A 17,627-nucleotide genomic window follows, 5' to 3' on the forward strand; every position below is an offset into this window, starting at 1 on the left:
TAACACAACGGAGTGAGAGGCACACGTACACACCGGCGCGTTGAAAGCCGCTAATACCCCGTGATTTTGCTGTAGAATGTTTTGGGCACCGAGATTTGGTGGAAATCTGCTCCTCTATGGTTGCGAGAATGGCTGGCAGACCCCATGTCGCTCGCCTCGCCAGTTTGAATTTTCCAAACAATTACGGAAGCGCATGCCCCCCAGTGTAGCCAGCGCGAGCTGTGATTATGAGACATCTGTCTCTGAGTATAGGGCGAAAAGGTATCAGCTCCAGTGTCTCGACGTCAGTGCCAAACAAGCAAGTCAGTCGAGTTTGTTCAAAAGGAAACATTGACAAGCCGACGACGAAAACGCAACAAGATTCTCTCAACCACTGCTTGAGTCACGAGACGAAACAAGTCTCGACAAAATGTGTATGTCATTTAATCAATCCTTGCCGGGCGCCGGGACGGGAGGCAATGCAGTGACAATTAGGTCAACACATTCTTGCTGCGCGGCAGTGCTGTAGCACACTTCGTCTTTAACATCTGACACCTCTTTGAAGCACGTCTTCTTAACTGGAAAAGCTTGCATTGTACAGTCGAGTACTGCGTGCTGCCTTGTGCAGGGCACTTCCTGCTCGCGGGAGACAATCGTCTTGCACTTGCCCATCTCATACACAGGGACTGTAGAACATTTCTCCTTAAAGCCTTGCTCAAAGCATGTGTATTCCTCTTCGTGCTCCACTTCGACAAAGCAAGGCTTTGTGACTTCCACTTCAGCTGTGTGGCACTCAGACTTGTAAACAGTCCTAGGGCACTTCTTCTCAATAGTCTTCATGATGCTGGCTTGGCACACTGCTTGGACAGGAACGGTCACGTCAACACACTTTTCCTTGAAATTTGCTGTCTCGCAAGGATATGTCTCTGTCCTTGTCTCCATCTTAAGCGCGGTCTTTTTGATTTCTCGTGGAACTTTCTCGCAAACATCCTCGTAAGTCACATCCTTGTACTCATATGTCTCCGCTGCCTTCTTGGGTCGACTACATGTCTTTGGGACTGTCTTTTGCACCATGTGGCAAACTTCGTCAGGCATTGTCTCCGCGCATGAGGATTCAACCTCCACCTCCACCTCCTTTTGGCATATCTTAGGAACCACGACTGGAATGTTCTCTTCACACGGATACGATTCTACCTCTTCAATAACCACTTTCTTTTTCGTGCACTCCTCCTCGCTCTTTTTCGCGGGACCAAGTCTTCTGAGTTTCTTAGAAATGACTGGCGTGCAAGTCGAGATATAGCTCTCGCGAGGAACTGTCCGCGTGCAGGTTTTTGTCACATGCTGCAGCTTCGTCTCCGAGCAATCGTAATTTTCCTGCCGCATTTCCTTCTTCATGCAAGGCTTCTGAATCTGCTTCGTGGTTTTCTGGCATTCCTTCACGTGCACAATCTCAGGACAAGGATATTCTTCGGTTTCAATTTTCTCTCGAACAGCTGAGACAGTAACAGGCTTTTCGACCTTCTTACACACTGTATCGTATTCGACCTCGACAACCTCGTAGGGGACTGGATGCTGCACTTCCCGTGTGCACTGATTCTCCGCCGTCATCATGTGTGTCTCGCATTCTTGTCGAACTTCAGTTTTCCAGCAACTGTACTTTTGGTCGACCACCGCACTTTCCAGACACACGTCTTCGACGACGTCGGACAAGACTTGGCAGGTGGTCACCTTGTCCACGGCGGGGCAATCCTTTTTCACTTGCTTGACCGTCTTCGTCTTGCACACGCGTGACTCCGAGACCGGAATCTTCACGCAGACCTTCTGGGATGACGTAACCGGACAATCGTACGTCTCCTCGCTGACCACTGTCTCGAAGCATACTGAGGGAACCTCGGTCATGCGTTCGGTACAAACTTCATGGAGCTCAGATTCATCGCAGTCGTAAGGCTGTTGAATTGTCACTTTTGATGTGCAAGGCTGCTGTACTGAGAAAGGGACTTCGAAGCATTTTGTCAGCTTCTCAGTGGGTATTTCAACGACAGGAGGGAGGGAAACCGCAACGGGTAGCGGACTAATATCCACAGCTTTTTTATTATCATGTCTGCCTCTCTTCGGCCCAGCAAGGACTCCTTGCATGAGAACAGCACAGACGAGCAGGCTGCCCGCTGTCTTCATCTTGAAACACAAAAAAGGGATAAGGTGCGATAGAACCACGACACGCGGCAGGCGAAACCGCAAAAAGTCACCACACTTTAAGGAAATGTTCAAGGAATCGGAAAAAGAAGAACGTCAATTATCATTGATCTGACGCGAGCAGGTAGTGGGGGTTAGCTGTACCTACACTACCGAACAGACTAGCGGTGCTCGTTCGAGGCGTGCATTCTTGGCCGAGCGGCGTGTGTTACCACGACGCATTTGTTCTGTGGACGAGACAGATGAAGTCTGGTGTTTGAGCTACGCTCGCTGGGTTGTGCCTTGCGAGGAAAAAGAGCGCATCGCGTGTCTACACCGCTTGAGTTCGGTGGGGGGACTGCTATCTTCATATGGGGAGTCGCTGTCAGCTCATCGTACACTAGCACAACAGTCTTACATGTCCCTCAACAACATTTGCATTCATCATGACTTGTGAGCACAGCAGGTTACCGCCTGTGTCGAGTGACCAGCGATCATTGCAGCGGTGTAAGGCGATGCCATCTAGTCGCAGAACACACGCAGTCTAGGGTCATGGGGTTTTTATGCGTCTAACAAGATTGTCTCGTGGTATTTGTGCCAATACGTCTAGCAGTTAACGCCTTTCCTCTGAGAGACTGAGGCACAGGCACTGATCTAGACTGTCGATTGCGGCTGAGGTCGGGATTCAAGGGTTTTGGGACGATGGTTAGTATTATCCTGTCTACAGCGGCTTCCAATGCTCTATGCACGACGAGAAATTCCGGGTTAATAAATCTAGGATTCCACTGAGAGCAACACCACCGCGGCACCTACATCCAAGCGTGTAATGATCAAACCGCGGCGTTCCCGAAAGTGGAGCATTCCACAAAGTCGAACCAAGTCTTCAGGGCCTATCTGACCATATCCAAGACTGAGAGGCACTCTCTCTTCCCCGCATCAGCTCCTCCATTGTCTGCACACCAAAGGACAGCGGGATTGCCTCCATGGACACGTCTTTTTATACACGAAGCTACGGAATGGTCGGGCGGGTAGCCCGGGAGGGATACCATCGATCCGTCCACTACACTCACAATGCCCTACAAGGCAGGTGGATCCACCAAGGAGAAATCTTGCAGCCTATTGATCAATGGCAATTGTCCATTGTTGCTTTCCCAAGTGCTGTGAGAGACCGTTATGCTTTCGGTCATTTTGTCGGCAGTTTCCTGAGCAACATCCCATCACAAGCGAAAAAGAAGACAAGCAGCCAACCATGAGAAAACACTTCATAGCGGTAGTTCATCGATAGCTGACACCAAAGGTGGAGCCCTTACCATTAGAATTTCAGAAAACTCCAGTGCCATAGCTTCCATTTCTCGCTCAAGACGCTTCATCATGGCTCTCTTCCCTTCAATAACCTGATCCTTGTGCAAACCTGTAGTGACGATTTCCTTTTCGAGCAGTTCTGTTTCACAAATAGCACGATACACGGCTTACTCCGCCCTCGTTCCAACAGTCGATCCATTACGCGTTCATCGCTCGACACCAGTAACGACTGTAGAACGTCGCTGCTGTTATTGCGACTTCACACCATATTCACCCACTGTCACATAGAAATTGGTCGCTTTCGCGAGCAGAGGTGAACCCATCATTTCCGCCTACCGTTTTCTCTCTGTGCATTTGCAACTTGTTCCCTTATTCCTTCGAGAATCCGCTGATAATTTGTGTGCATATCAGCGTATCGTTGTTGGAGCTCCTGGTACCCCGGTTCTGCTTTGGCAGCTTCCGCCTGAAAGGCGTTATTGATACGCGTGTACTTGTCTTTCAGTTTCCTTATTCTTTGCTCGCTTTCCTCCATTCTCTTCTCTTTCGCAGCTGAAAATAACCAAAACGAAGATAAACTACTGAAGCGGCTGTGAACTGCTAGCACGACTGCCGTAGTACCCCAACACAACATCCGGCCTCCAGGAAGCAAGACCAAAACACTGGTCACTAGTCATTCAAAAGGTATTGTTCTGCGACAATTGTAGCGGTCTTTGGTTGTCTCTTCGGGTCTTGTTGGGGTCCACCGAATCCTCTTTGAACCGATGTCGGATGCTCCACGTCAGAACATTCACGTCACTAGCGAATCGTACGGTGCCTACGACTGGAGAACCAGGTTTACACTTCCTTTCAACGGAGAATCCACGTCTCCATGGCTAACATCTGGTCTCACTGATGAGGAGTTAAGAGAAACTCCCGCTACAGCCCAAAAACTCACCAATCATTTCACGAACTGTCTGAATTCTCCTCCTCATCATTTCATTCTCTAACTCGTAGTTCCTCTCCTCGTCATCTTTCTTCTTCTTCGCTTGAGGCTTAGCTGACATCGTTCCTAGCGTTCTTCTCGTTGCCTTGTAACAGTATAGTCGTTTTGACTGACTGCATTGTAAGGCGAGTCCGTACTGCGCACGCGATGAAAGGTGTGGAGAACGTGGTCATTACAAGTGAAAGTGTTACTTAATGGCAGCCAGTTTGCTTCCTACTCGAAGCACCGATGCAGTTCTCACAGCCAATGGGTGTCTCCCAGCTTTACATACTCCATAGGTAGTCTGTCTCGAGCACATCGCTCCAGCTAGACACCAGCAGCTAACAGCTTACGATGTGGGGCAATCCCATCACGCCCACGCACTGGAGGTGGTATCGAACCTGGGAATGGGTGTTTCATTCCTGCCGGAATCTGCTTCGAAAATATCCTTTTTTTGTCGCGGGAGCGCTTGAAGCGAAGCACAGCTGTATCAGATCCAGCCGCGTTTATAATAGGAGTAAGCCACAGCCGAGACTACCAAAGTTGTAGAACGATGTTGCACAAACTGCCGCTGTGCTGATAATATCATGAAATAAAAAGGCCGAAGTGATGTTAGCGAGGGGAGGGCGATCCATGGTGCAGAAAGTTCAAATCGTATCAGTACCTCTGAAAGTGATAAGATCGTGTCTATTCGGTGTCTATTCTGTGATTGGGACCTCGTCGCCTTTCTCATTGATAGACCTCCTGGAACATGAATCACTCCTCTTTTCTCTGGTGCGGTTTCTGTGGTTCTAGGGATGGGGCGCAGGCATGATCGGTCGATGTAGTGTGTCAGAAACCGAGGTCAGGCTACTCGGCCGGCTGGTGACCCACGATCCAATTGTGAGTATTCAGCTCGTCCAAAATCTTGCCACAGGAGAAAAAACCGCACAGGTCATGGGGGTTCTGAACCTATGTTCTCACCTGAGCTCCGATGAGAAGCGACGAAGTTCTTTGAGTCGATGTCCTTACACTTACACAAAGGCCAACGTGACTGGGCTAGCCAGTTCATCGTACATACAGCCAAGAACTTCTCAGTACTCGTCGCTTTCCTCTGTCGCTCGAATATCACTACTGATTACGTGTGTGCAGACGAGAGGCTATCCAAAATGACGAGCGTGCGGCCACTTGTCCGATTTCTTGTCACCTGCCGCCTTGGGGTGGGTATGAATATCATCATCCGTTTTCAAGGCCGAACATGACTTGAGCGGCAGCTACTAGGCGACGCTGCACTTGCTGAGCTAACGGGTTTCGCCCAGATGGAGAGGTTCGATATGCGATCCACTCTGGTTCCGAGCAAGTGCGTAGAGATATGGTTCCGAGAAAACTGCACGGAAATTTTGTCTCTGTGCTCAGTTCCCCCATTCATCCACTACACTTCCAAGACGCGTGGCAAGCAAGCGAGCCCATGCGTGTGGATATCTACTACAAGGTCCCTGGTAGGGTCATCGATCTTTCTACGGCTTTCTATTCATCACTTCCGCTCAAAACTACCGTCTTTCACACTGTAGTGTATGGAGAAGGAGACTTGCTAGACGCACTCACAAAAGCAAACGACAAAGCAAGTACGAAAAACACTTTCCTTTTGCCGCTGGGCTGAACGGCAATGGTCTGCATGTACATTGTCAGCTCTGCTGTCCGAGGTCCGAATCATGATCTCAACGGAAAATCGTACAGTACCATCGTGGCTTTGTCCAGCTCCAGCAACAAAAAGAAAGAGAACTTGAAACAAAGGTAAGGAAACTTGCAAGTTTGCGACTGCAGTGATAGCTTACACCGCACACGTTCAATGCAGGAATACTTGCGTTCCATCGCAGAGAGAAAAGTTGATGGCATCAGACGACGCCTGCAGGTATTTCGCTTGGAATACGATTTCTGTCAAGCACCACTGCATGCCTGCCCCACCTAGATCGCGAACAAGCTCAGGGATTGACGTGACTGGTGCTGGCGCAGCAATTCTTTGTGGCACCCTCTACCTCCACCATGAGTTAGTAGGAAGGCGTGCGTGGGCCTCATGCATCTCTGCAGTTTCCTTTGTGTTCTTCCATGCTATGTTCCCGCATTTCATCAAGCGTGAGGGGGGCATTACCTCATACGATTTGTGGATCAAGCAGCTCAGGGCACTTCAGTGTGTCCCCCGCATCTTTCTGATACAACATGTTGGATGAGAGGCGGCAAAGAAAGATGTGCTGCGACAAGACTTGTAAATGTGCGACAGGATAATACAGAAGCGTCGACAGACTTGTAACGCAACAAAAGGTGGTCAGCTAGTTGACCAGGGAAACGGTGGTTGCGCTCATATTTTGACAGGGTATTTGACTGTAGTTCCGTAAACAAACCAGGTTACACGCAAAGAGGACCACAGGTTCCATCGGACCACAGTATGGCTGCTGCTCTAGTGGAGTCTAGAGACGTTAGATCAATCTTGCGCACCTACAAGTGTACCTGCGACACGTTACTGGCACCAGCCAGGCACCTCCTTCGGTGCGGACCATGTTTGCTTGTACTGCACTACAGAACGGTTGTTGACTCTAGACCAATAACTGCACCGCACCTTGAGACCTGACGATTTGTAATGAAATGCTGCTGAAAAGAAGGTGCGCTCAGCATCGTGTCTCACTTCCCCGAGGACGTGAGACTTGCCATGTCTGTCTCCAGTGATGGACTGTGTATGAAAACGACGAATCCAAGAGTTCCGCCTGCACAATCCACCACAAGGACAATCGGTTGGGTGAATGTTGGAGAAGGGCAAATGTTGCTTTCTTCGTGAGCCCACCCTACCTCCTGTAACACAGCATGCCTCCATGGTACCTGTGCGGTCACGATCTCATGGGCCAGAATACGGTGCACCTTTGCAGAACCCTTTTTTATTTGCGGAAGGGGACTTGCCCGCCATAACACGGCCAAAACGTACTCATACCTGCACCTTGCCTTCGAGAAGGTCTTTCCTTCTATGGTTGGGCACCGGGTAAAAGAAAATTGGTGGGAAAATGCATGTCGTTGCGAGTGCGCAGCATGCCCAATTGGCATCGTCCGGTTCCGAGTCATCTTCTTTAGATCCTGTTTCGATCCCAACTACTTCGGCTTGCCCTGAAGCGGCTCTGATAACATTGTTTTTATGCTCATAATTATGTGAGCACCTCTCTTGCTGTCGACATCGAGAACATGACGAAGAATTCAGTTGATCGCGTAACCACAGAAGCGTGGCCCGAGTCAACAGCCCCGGACCTGGAGTGGTGGACGGGACAAGGCATAGCAGAGAGCGCAAAGCCGGCGTCGGATCCCGAGTTGCCATAAGCGGCACACAGAAAGGCAAAAACAGTCACCCCACAAAGCGTTGTTCATATTAATCGCTTCCGTGTTTTGAGACAGAGTGGACATCTTAACGTTCATCTAGGCGCAGGCTCTGCGATCACAACGCTTCTGGAAATTCGTCTCTTTTACCTGTTCGCTCAATGGCGTTGTCTGCTTCATCATCCGGACCTGGGAGTGAGGCGAGGAGGTCGCTTGCCTCGGGAGAAAATCTCGCAACTTGCAACTTGATGATCTCTAACGCCACAGCCGTTTGATCCACATCGTGCGTTCCCCACTTGGAAAAAGGCCGTCCGACATGCCGGAGAATGAATCGTATCAGCGCATGCCCTGGCCAATTACCGCATACCATCCACAACATATCTTGACTCACAGCCGCACGTTTTATCTTGCAGCATGGCTCTCCTCCCATTAACTTCTTGGGATGTGCCCGACAACTGAACAGTCACCCTTTTGTCAGTTGAAAGACATCAGGTCAGACAGACCATGTGTCGTGACGCCAGTGTAAATGTCCTTGTATCTGAGCGGTTTGTCACTAAAATTGACGCAACGGAATGCTAGACAACGCACCCAGAACTGTTACGTACCCGAAGAGCATCCAATTAGAGCGTTCCCAAGTTCAACAGCATCTGGGCGCTGCATACCCATGAAGACTGTCGCGCACCGCCGCAAACACGGTGGCAGTGGTCTTATAGCCTCCATGTCGGCATCTGCATATATCCCTGAGGCAAGCGCAAAAAGTACCGAATGTGCTGAGCCGGCTGAATTTACTAGCTGTTTACATGCCCTGCAATGCAAACTCGGAAACCTAGGCGTCCACTGCCATCATCTGTGGTGAGCATTTGCGCTCGCAGCCCCTCCACTGCCACAACACCGGGCTCTTAGTCTTTTATCTCGCGAGACGTGCACGCTTACAAACAACGTGGTGCTCATGCTGTCACGAAAATAGGAGCTCCTTTTGGAAGGCTGTTGCCGCGCAGGATTTCTGGAAACGAAAGAGAACAAACGAAAACCGGTGCAGGTCGCGCTATACCCCAGTAGGTTAGAGAAATTCAACCGCTGCAGCACAAACTTCCTTCCTCACCTCCGTAGTGACACAAAATCAGCAGCCTGGCAATATCCGACCTTGCCGCCAGGCATGACTCCTTCCGAAAGGTCTTAATCCCGTGGGCCAGCGTCTGCATGTAAGAAAAGCCATCTGTCCTTTCCCATTCAATCGTCTCGCTGGCATCGGTTTCCGGTCTGTCTCCCGAAAGCCCCTGACGGCTTGCCTCTCTCGTTGCCCCCATCCATGAACGCACTTTCCGGTCTAGTACGTCAAGAAGTGACTCGACGTGCGCATCTGTCCACAGAGCCTGTATCAGGTCCGGGTTGTGCACAGCCCAGGATTGCTGAACTTCGTCAAAGAATGAGGGTGGACGGTGACCTCCCAACCACACAAAGTGAAGGAGAGGAGGTATCGCTTGCCCACGATCCCATGCGTGTGGGCTCTGCACAACGGGAGAAAGGAGATGCTCGTCGCCAGTCACGGAAGGCCCGGCAGGAGTCACCGGTACAACGGGCAGAGTGAGTTGGCCGGATGTCTCAGGAGAGCGTGCGCTACCGCTGTCCTCCGCTGTCCTTTCAGGATGCCTACAGTGAAGTTGTGCTTCACGTATGGCCCCTGCAAGAGAAGCGTTTAATGCACGATCGGCACAGACAGCTTCACGGGCACTGTCATCTCTAACGTCAGCGGTGGCTCGTCGGCGTCGCTGATGTTCACCCTTCATACCTCCGCCATTATGACAGGCGGGAAAATCTGTGTCATACCTAAACCATGGAGTAGCAGCGATACTCATCCTGTGTGATTTCATAGTGGCATTTACGCTCAACTGGGCGTCGTGGGGTGGGTCCCCGCACGCCGCTGCTTTGGACGCCGCTGCTTTGGACGTCGCTGCTTTGGACGCCGCTGCCAAAGCTCTACGGACATTGCATCGATGCCACAGCTCCCGTAGGAGGGAGAGCCAGATGTTGTCTTTCGGGCTCCAGAGATTGAAACGGATTGAAGAGGGAGAAGGGAAGTCTGGGAAATCATTTCCGTTATTCTCCATGAGTGTATTCGCACGCAGTTGCCGCCCACCGTCCAAGTTCTACCGGCTCATGTTGCATGTCTTTTGCGCAAGGGTAACGAGCCAACAACGTGTAAATCACTACACACTCTCACCCATGACGTTATCTCAAATTCCACACTCAAGCAAATGCCTCGCATTGCAAATGCTCTGGTGTATGAATGAGGTGGGAAGATACCCGCATACACCGAATTTGTAAGTGGCTAGTCAATTTTCCGACGTACCAACCGGCCGAGCGCATGCACACCTAGCACTCACTCAGAGAACGTTGAAAAGATTTTGACGAGTTCCGTGTTCGAAAAGCGACACGACAACAAAAGTGAAGTGGATGAACTTTACTGAGTGGACGGCCGGTGCTGTCGTTAGGAGAACAACAGACAGAGCCTCTCTGTCATTTAGTAGCGCGGCGCATGCGATATGAAACTGTTTTGCCTTTGTAGGGATTCAGCCCAACAGACATTGTTCCAGCTGAAAGTAGAGGCATTTTCAACAAGCAGAGAACCCGACACGTGATTTGAAATGGAGATGGTATTTTGCGGACAGAGGCAGTAGCTTGTCGTGCGCCTCACACCTCGTTAGCAGCAAGAAGTCCGGGCGGGCGTGAGCTGAGCGGATGCGCCGACGCTCTTTCACTCCTGCGTTTGCTGCTCTCCTCTTCGTTTGCGGCAGTGAACTATGGGGCGGCAGCAAAGTATCATTTAGTGAACAAGAACATGTTCCAAATTTCTTTCAAGCTAAGGGGATTAGGATCTGTCAGAACCGTATGCAGGGAACGGGGCCGCGTCCGCATAATCCTGGCGGCAGCCATCCAAACCATGACGAAAACACAGACAGATCGTTCAGTTTCTTTCCTCGAGTCATTACGGCCCAGAGTGGAGAAACCTCTTTCCGGTGAGTTTTTAGGAGGCTTCGCCTCAGACACCGCGGGGCATCTCCTCCAGTGTGCTGTTTGGCTCTCCATCAGATTCGCCGGAAACCTCACCGAAATTCGACGCCGTGCGACGATGGGAACAGATGGTGTCGATGTTACATTCACTGCACTTGAGAGACGCTCTGTGTCTGCAGGATTCTTATTTCTTGAGAAATGCGCAATGGTTGCCAAAAGAGTGCGACTGTGCAGGGAGGTTCCACTGAACCTAATGCTACATGGAACCTAACACTACTCACCGTTGTAAGCGACAACCCAAATGAGATTGCCACACTTGAGAGAGATGCCACCATAAATTTGAAAGATGTCAGGTGCGTCTGCTTGCCTTGATAAATGGCTTTTCGATGAATAAGTGAACATTAGGAGGGGAGAGGGAGGTGAGACGCCAAACCACTGCAGGTCCGGGCGTGTGTGCATTCTTTTTGTCCATGCTGGGAAAGACAACTTAACATGGGCTTATCTACGAATCTTGTTTTGGCATGCAGAGTAGGTAAGAATGTGGAGGCGTATCCCTTTTTATATCCAGTCATGGATTCAGTAAAAAAGGTATTCACGCTCGAATCAGAAACGAGCACGCCGTGACGGACGCCGCTGTGTCGCTCACCAGTCAGCTGATCCTGTCCTTCTACTGCAAAGAAAGTCAGGATTTCCTTGTCCTCGATACTCGCCTCTTCTGTCATCGTTTTGCCCACTTTTGAACTTTGGCTCCTTCACCAACGTGTTTCACCTGTCATCTTTCCGGCTGTTTTTGCCTACTGGGAATTGTACACTAGCACACCGTCTTTGCCTGGCCGCGAGAAATAAGTTCCCCAACTTCACTCATTCTGGAGTCTGAAAGAAGATGTGACGCGCAAAACAACCTCATGGGGTGTCCCTGATCGCCCTCGAACAAAGCCATGGGAGAGCCCGCGAAAGGGGGGAATCACCGCATAGAAAGCGTGTGTATTGATTGTGATCTCCCCTCCAAAAGCCCGTGGCACAAGTATGGAGACGTTCGCTACGTTTTGTGCGTCTAGCAGCCTCTCGTTTGCAACGTCACTTCTCTGGAAAACACAGCGGGTAAGCCTGTTAAGCGATGTCCTTTCCGTTGAACTGCCTCGAGGGTGGCAGCTCCGGACCCAACTGCCAGCGAACGTTTCAAACTTTTGCGCATATACTAACGCGTTCCCTTTTCTATTGCTCGCCACTGAATCTGACTCTGAGTGGGCCTATAAGACGGCATACCGAAGGACTGAAACAGTAAGGCTACGCTGGAGTTGGAGGCGTGTGCGGTTTCTCGTCGGCTTTCGGTATTCTACGGCTTCTGCTCGTTAGACCACTTCCCAAAGGCCACGCTCTCGCTAACGCGTTCTCTCCGATTACTGCATCAGATCTTGCACACAGCACGAAAACGCCAGGAGTCTTTGAATGGATGCTCGAAGTCCGTCCCGCTGCTGGCCATGGATCTGCACGTTTCGCCTTTTTCTCAAGCAGTGCCGAGTCCCGGTTTTCACCTCCAAGAGATCTTGGGAACGCCAGTTGTCGCTTGCCTGTTCCGCCGTTTGAGGGTGTAAAGCCGCCCTCTGGGGCGACCAGGACCGAATAATGTGAACATCGCTCCAGTGTGACCAGCGTACACGTTTAGTAACACAGTGTTTCTGAATAGCATATCGCCTGCGTTTTCGCCCCCCCCCCCCCCCCGCCTCATTTTAGCACCACTGTACAGGGGGCAGCAACATATTACGGCCATCTTTTTCGTGCACCCTGTTTTCCCGTGTTTTCGGCTGCGTTGCCCATTCGCTCCACCAGCACCCTTGCGCGGCATCACAACATCTCGTTGATCGAAGTGGATCACTATCCCTTCTAAAAGACTCCTCCTTTCGCTCTCCACTCTCTCCAACGTTTAGCCCCAGGTGGAAACGCGAGTCCGGGTTGCCACCTTCCCCCTCCGTAGGCGCACGAGTGGATGGTGTCAGCAGATAACGCTGGCCTCTCTCATTCGCCCAGAACCATGTGTCGGATTTCTCGCTGCCACGAGTGTGCTCTCTTCTCCATTGGTCTTGGTCGTGACTTGTGCTCATACTTGTCCGTCGGCTCGAATTGCTTGAGCAGCTACTCCCCGGGCCTCGCGAAGGCGGGGCGCTCTCGTAGATATCCTCGGCTCGAAAACGCTCTCCTCCAGTGGATGAAGCTGGCGGACTATACAGCGAGAATGCCGAGGACTCTCTCGGCAGGTTTGATTCGCTCTCTCCATTTGAGACCATTTTCACATCGAGTCGACACTCCCTCCCTCTTCCTGCAGAACCGTCCGGCCGCCCTACGACGAAGGAAAGCGGCCTTTGAGTCTGCCTAGGAGAGCTCGCCTGAGACGACAAGTTGGGACGCGCGACGGGTGTCCCGGGAGACGAAGAGACCCCCGCTGCAGGCCGGTGCCACGGAGGCGCCAGATGCGCCTGTTGCAAAAGCTCAAACTGATAAACAACTCGCCCCGTCGAGCCCGTCGGTCGCTCTCGCCAAGGAGGTAGAAACAGTTCGTCGCAGTTTGACGGCACCTGGCAACCAGCTGGGAACTCGGCTGCCGTGTCCGCAGGGTGGCTACCACCCCGAAAATGTGCGAAGTTCTCCCCGACACCAAAATCCGTTCTCCGCTTCTTCAAATGCTGCTCGATGTCTTCGAGCGATGCAGCCCAAGGATCATCGTGTCCTCGATCTTCGCCTGGGGCTCTCTCTGTCTCTTGGTCACTGTCGGTATAGTCACTCAGGTTACTGACCCGGTGTACCAGGAGGGGGGGCGACGCCGTTGTCGCTACCGTTTGGTTCCCTCTTGAAGACCGGTCCTGCTCGTCAACCGGTTCGCAGACGCTTTGGCTGTCTCTTGAGCTTTCCCTCATCGTCCCTCCGGTGAACGACTCCTGGTTCTGCTGCCGCCTTCGTGCTCTCTGTCGGCGTTGCTGCTGACGCTGCTTGCGTCGCCGCTGCCTGTCTGTTGCAGGTCGAGACTCTGTTCCGCCGGTGTCTTGCAGCCCGCCTCGCTGACTGCCTCCACCAACCGTGAGGACAACGGGAGGCGCCGCAGGCTGCAGAGGCGCGGCGTCGTACCGCGGATCGCCGCGTATCCGCTTCTGGGCGTCCGCTCGTCCGTCGCTGCCGTGTCCTCGGTCGACCAAACTGTCGGCGTTTTGTGGAGACCTCCGTTCTATAGGCAAGGACGGCTCTCCTCCGTGAGGCCGCTGAGGGCCCGTGACCCCGAATGGCGTTATAGGCGATGGCGGCAGACGCGAGAGGGCTGCCGAACACGGCGAAGGCGTTAGTTGACTCGGGGGATGCCACGGAAACCCACAGTGACGCGGAGAGGACTGGCCTGTGGACGGCCGTGGGGTGTCTGCGACTTCGAATCGACGAGACACTTCCCGAGAGACGCGAGAAGGACTGTCGCTGCTCTGCAAGCTTCTCCAGTTGGTTGCGGCGTTGCGGACACAGCGCGGGGAGCGCAGGCGCGAAGGACACCGCGACGAAGCAGTTGGAGCTGAGAGGATGATAGGGACAGGCAAACGCCTAGGAGATCGGGATGGAGAACGACGAGAGAGCGACTGCGAAAACGAACGTTCACGCCAGACGCTTGCAGCGTCACTCTTCTGAGACGGGGACACATTTGCACGGAAGCGCGACGACGGCGTCCGCACGCTTCCAACTGAGCTATCGCTAAATCTCCGGTATTTTGTCCAGTGAAATTCCCTTCCGCGGGATATCGAAGGCTCCGGAGAGATGCCCCGTCCCTTCCGAACGATGTCATGTGCGGAACGGCTCAGCGAGCCCACGCGGCAGGGTCTTCTGTTGTCAGGCCGCCGCACGGCAGGTGGCGAAATCCGCCACAAGGCACGCGTTGGGGAAGCAGAGCGTGGACAGTGGTCTCGCGGGTCTTTGCCAAGGCCACGAGATGCACATAACGAATCGGCGTATTGCCGTGGCAGTTGACACTCTGACGCAGCCAGCGACTCGCTGAGTTCCCTCGAAAGGCTTGCCCCGTGATGTGACGGCATGTATCCGGTTGGGGGAGAAAGGCTATGAGATCTGCGTGTGCATTGAAGTGGGGGCTCCCTTAACCGTGGCCACTCGTAGGCAGACTCGCTGGAGAGAGACGGAAGCGCCGTCTTATCCTTAGGCACGTTGCGGTATACGGGATACACTGTGGGATCTCCAGATCGAGATTGTGCGTGTGGTGAATATGATCGTCCACGCAGTTCACAGGGCTGCCAGCGGGGGATCTGAGGGTCCAAAGAAGACGTACCTCCCGCTGTACTCCGGTGTAAATCTATCGGCGTGCATTCGCGAGGCGATAAGTCAGACGCAGTTGGCCGATCCTCCATTCGACTGCGCCGACTAGAGGCCTCGCGGCCTTCCGTGATCGAGCCACGAGAAGCAGCAGGCTCGAAGTCCTCGTTTGTCTCGTATTGCCGCTGCTCGGCCCATCCAGCCTGCCACTCTCTGCTATCCCCGCGGTCCCCGGGCCTTGACTGTAGAACCAGTACCACAGGACTGTGTTCCCTACGCGGACGGAGGTCTCGATCATGCATCGCTCTTGGCTCCTGTGGCAATGGAAAGTTCCGAGGGCCTCCCATCCTATCGTTCTCACAAAAACCCGGATCGTCGCAAGAGTAATCCGCAGGCGGACGATGGAGGTGCCGTCCGTCTGCGTTTTGGGCGCGGTCCTGAAGTTCTCGAGGAGGCGTAATTGGCGGAGGCTCTCCATGGGACAAATGAGACGGCTCCGCAGGGGCTGCGTCTCCACCGTGTGAGAGACTGGGGCAACGGGCAGTTTGCTGAGCACTGTGACGCCTCGCAAAGTGGAGCACCTCAGCTTGAGGGTAGAGAGCCCTACTTGGGGGTTGCTGAGAATCCCGAGGCCGCGTCCCTCTGACGCCTACGGCGCACGAAGCCCTTGAGGCGAACGTTTCACTTTCACATTCGTCCCGTTCGCTAAGTGGCGGAGGGGGGGGAGGACCTCCACGAGAGCACTTGAACCCATTCCCCTTAGGAATAGGCAGCAGACCGGCTCTACCTTGCGGCGGCGCAGAGGCAGGGGGGGGTGGCTGCGGCCTAGCGACCGCGTAAAGCGGTTGATTTGGTGGTGCATCTGGCGGCGCCCTGGGAACGGGAGGCAGCGGTCGCCCTGCTGGCGGGGAGACAAGACTGCGGCGAGGAAACGACAGCAGGGGAGGGTTCGGAGGGCCGCTAGTGTGCCCACAGCGCGCTGTCATCTTCGGAGGAGGCATTGCGCGCAGAACTTTCGGCGGTTCTGGCGGTGGAGGAGGGGCAGGCACGTACGGTGGATGCATCGTCGCAGATGGAGTCGGTCAGAACCGGCTGGTATCAACCATTTGAAAATCCGGAAAGGCGAACAAACGGTCCACGCAGAATGGATATCCCGCGCAAAGAACAAAGCTCAAAGCCCTCAAGGCGCGGTGTCTTTGAAACCGGTTGGGCCACAGCTCTTTAAAAGCACAAGCAAAAAGAAAAATTGCTTCTCCAACCTGACGGGAATAGTTTGTTGACAGAAAGGTGCGCGCACACGGAGCAGCGAATCGGGTCTAGTCTGGACTCCAATAAAAGGGACACTGGAGAGCGCGAGAACCTTAGTGGTTCTTCAGTACCGTCGTTGAACGCGACTGATCAAGACTATACTGACTGGAGTGCAGCTTTTGAGATTCGGCAAAACGTCGCAACTGCCGAAATTCTTCAGGAAGCCGCGGCCGGTGTGAGGAAAAACGAGCACAATGTGTGGAACGAACTTGTTTGAAACAACGATGCTACGATGAATGATGTGGGTTGTGCATAATGGACATACCCGATGGCGACATCAGTTCAGAAGGGTTTTTGACGGGAGCCTTTAGTACAGGAAAGACCTGCAATTCAAGGCTACGTCAAGGCAGTACCTCCGCAGATATCGCGGGTAGGACGACAGAACTTAGGAAGTTAACTTGTCAATCATTCACTGCACAGAATGACATGACTTGCTTGAGATACTGTCGGAGGCCGTAGGAACTCGCGGTTCAAAGCCGCTACGCGTCTTTCCTCATTGCTTGCGGGTTCACCATGAAAAGACTCCTGCGCAAAAACCCGCAGGCTTAACGACGATTTCAGATGTCTTCTGCCTCTTTTCCCTTTTAGAACTAGGACCACTGGACCAGTGAAAGCATTGAAAGTTGCAGTTTGCAGTGCCAAATGCAAACGCAAACGACATGATCATAAGAGAAAGGTGCAAGAATGCGGACGTTTGGACTACGGAACACCAAACTGTATGGGTGGTCAAATGGAAGAAAGGAGGGAAAATGTGTACATATCTGGATCGAACATTCGCTGAAAAATGCAAATTTCCTCTTGGTGTTCTGCACCACTCTGAAAAAGAGGCCAAAGGCCAAAGCAAGAGTTACCACCGCATAGGACTCTCAAGGAAACGCAATTTTCCCCAAATGTGGGCCCCAGCGCAAATTAGTTAAAAGACTGACAAGACGAGTTTTTGTGTTTGTGACAAGATTCTGAAAAGCTGCCGGTTAACAGGGGGCTTGACAAAGCGAAGCCAAGTGTGCTTAATAATATATTTTAGACGCGAATAGAACATTGCTTGAAAGGCGTTCATTCCGAATTCTCATGCAAAGAACAGATAAATTGAATTCGTTCCCTGTCTTACGGAAGGCACGTAGTCGATAAGGAAAATCGCCAATGGTGGGGCCGCCGTCAAGGCTCTACATAGCGAGAACGCCTCTGGCAACCCAGTGAGCACGGCTATTCAGACTGGATAATCAACTCTTACCGAAATAGGAAAACTGGCTACATTATGGCAGGGCTC

The 17,627-nt window shown here is 52.5% G+C and overlaps 4 protein-coding genes across 4 annotated transcripts; 1 reads left to right on the forward strand and 3 right to left on the reverse strand.

Annotated features, from left to right (window-relative positions):
- Positions 1 to 426: 426 nt before the first annotated feature.
- NCLIV_020580 (conserved hypothetical protein) lies at positions 427 to 4,496 on the reverse strand (the record flags this gene model as incomplete). Its single annotated transcript, XM_003882254.1, has 3 exons — positions 427 to 2,154; positions 3,462 to 3,592; positions 4,388 to 4,496. The coding sequence occupies 3 exons, from the start codon at positions 4,494 to 4,496 to the stop codon at positions 427 to 429; spliced, it is 1,968 nt and encodes a 655-aa protein (XP_003882303.1).
- Positions 4,497 to 5,562: 1,066 nt separating this feature from the next.
- On the forward strand, positions 5,563 to 6,386 carry NCLIV_020590 (conserved hypothetical protein; the record flags this gene model as incomplete). Its single annotated transcript, XM_003882255.1, has 8 exons — positions 5,563 to 5,613; positions 5,668 to 5,753; positions 5,810 to 5,892; positions 5,965 to 6,018; positions 6,083 to 6,096; positions 6,152 to 6,187; positions 6,249 to 6,305; positions 6,363 to 6,386. 8 exons carry the CDS (start codon positions 5,563 to 5,565, stop codon positions 6,384 to 6,386), a joined length of 405 nt encoding a protein of 134 aa, XP_003882304.1.
- Positions 6,387 to 7,056: 670 nt separating this feature from the next.
- NCLIV_020600 (conserved hypothetical protein) lies at positions 7,057 to 9,855 on the reverse strand (the record flags this gene model as incomplete). Its single annotated transcript, XM_003882256.1, has 4 exons — positions 7,057 to 7,152; positions 7,374 to 7,681; positions 7,898 to 8,095; positions 8,850 to 9,855. 4 exons carry the CDS (start codon positions 9,853 to 9,855, stop codon positions 7,057 to 7,059), a joined length of 1,608 nt encoding a protein of 535 aa, XP_003882305.1.
- A 2,634-nt stretch (positions 9,856 to 12,489) lies between these two features.
- On the reverse strand, positions 12,490 to 16,116 carry NCLIV_020610 (conserved hypothetical protein; the record flags this gene model as incomplete). Its single annotated transcript, XM_003882257.1, has 1 exon — positions 12,490 to 16,116. The coding sequence occupies one exon, from the start codon at positions 16,114 to 16,116 to the stop codon at positions 12,490 to 12,492; it is 3,627 nt and encodes a 1,208-aa protein (XP_003882306.1).
- Between the last annotated feature and the right edge of the window lie 1,511 nt (positions 16,117 to 17,627).

The sequence above is a fragment of the Neospora caninum genome, chromosome VIIa (genome assembly GCF_000208865.1).
Source record: "Neospora caninum Liverpool complete genome, chromosome VIIa".
Taxonomy (NCBI): Eukaryota; Apicomplexa; class Conoidasida; order Eucoccidiorida; family Sarcocystidae; genus Neospora; species Neospora caninum.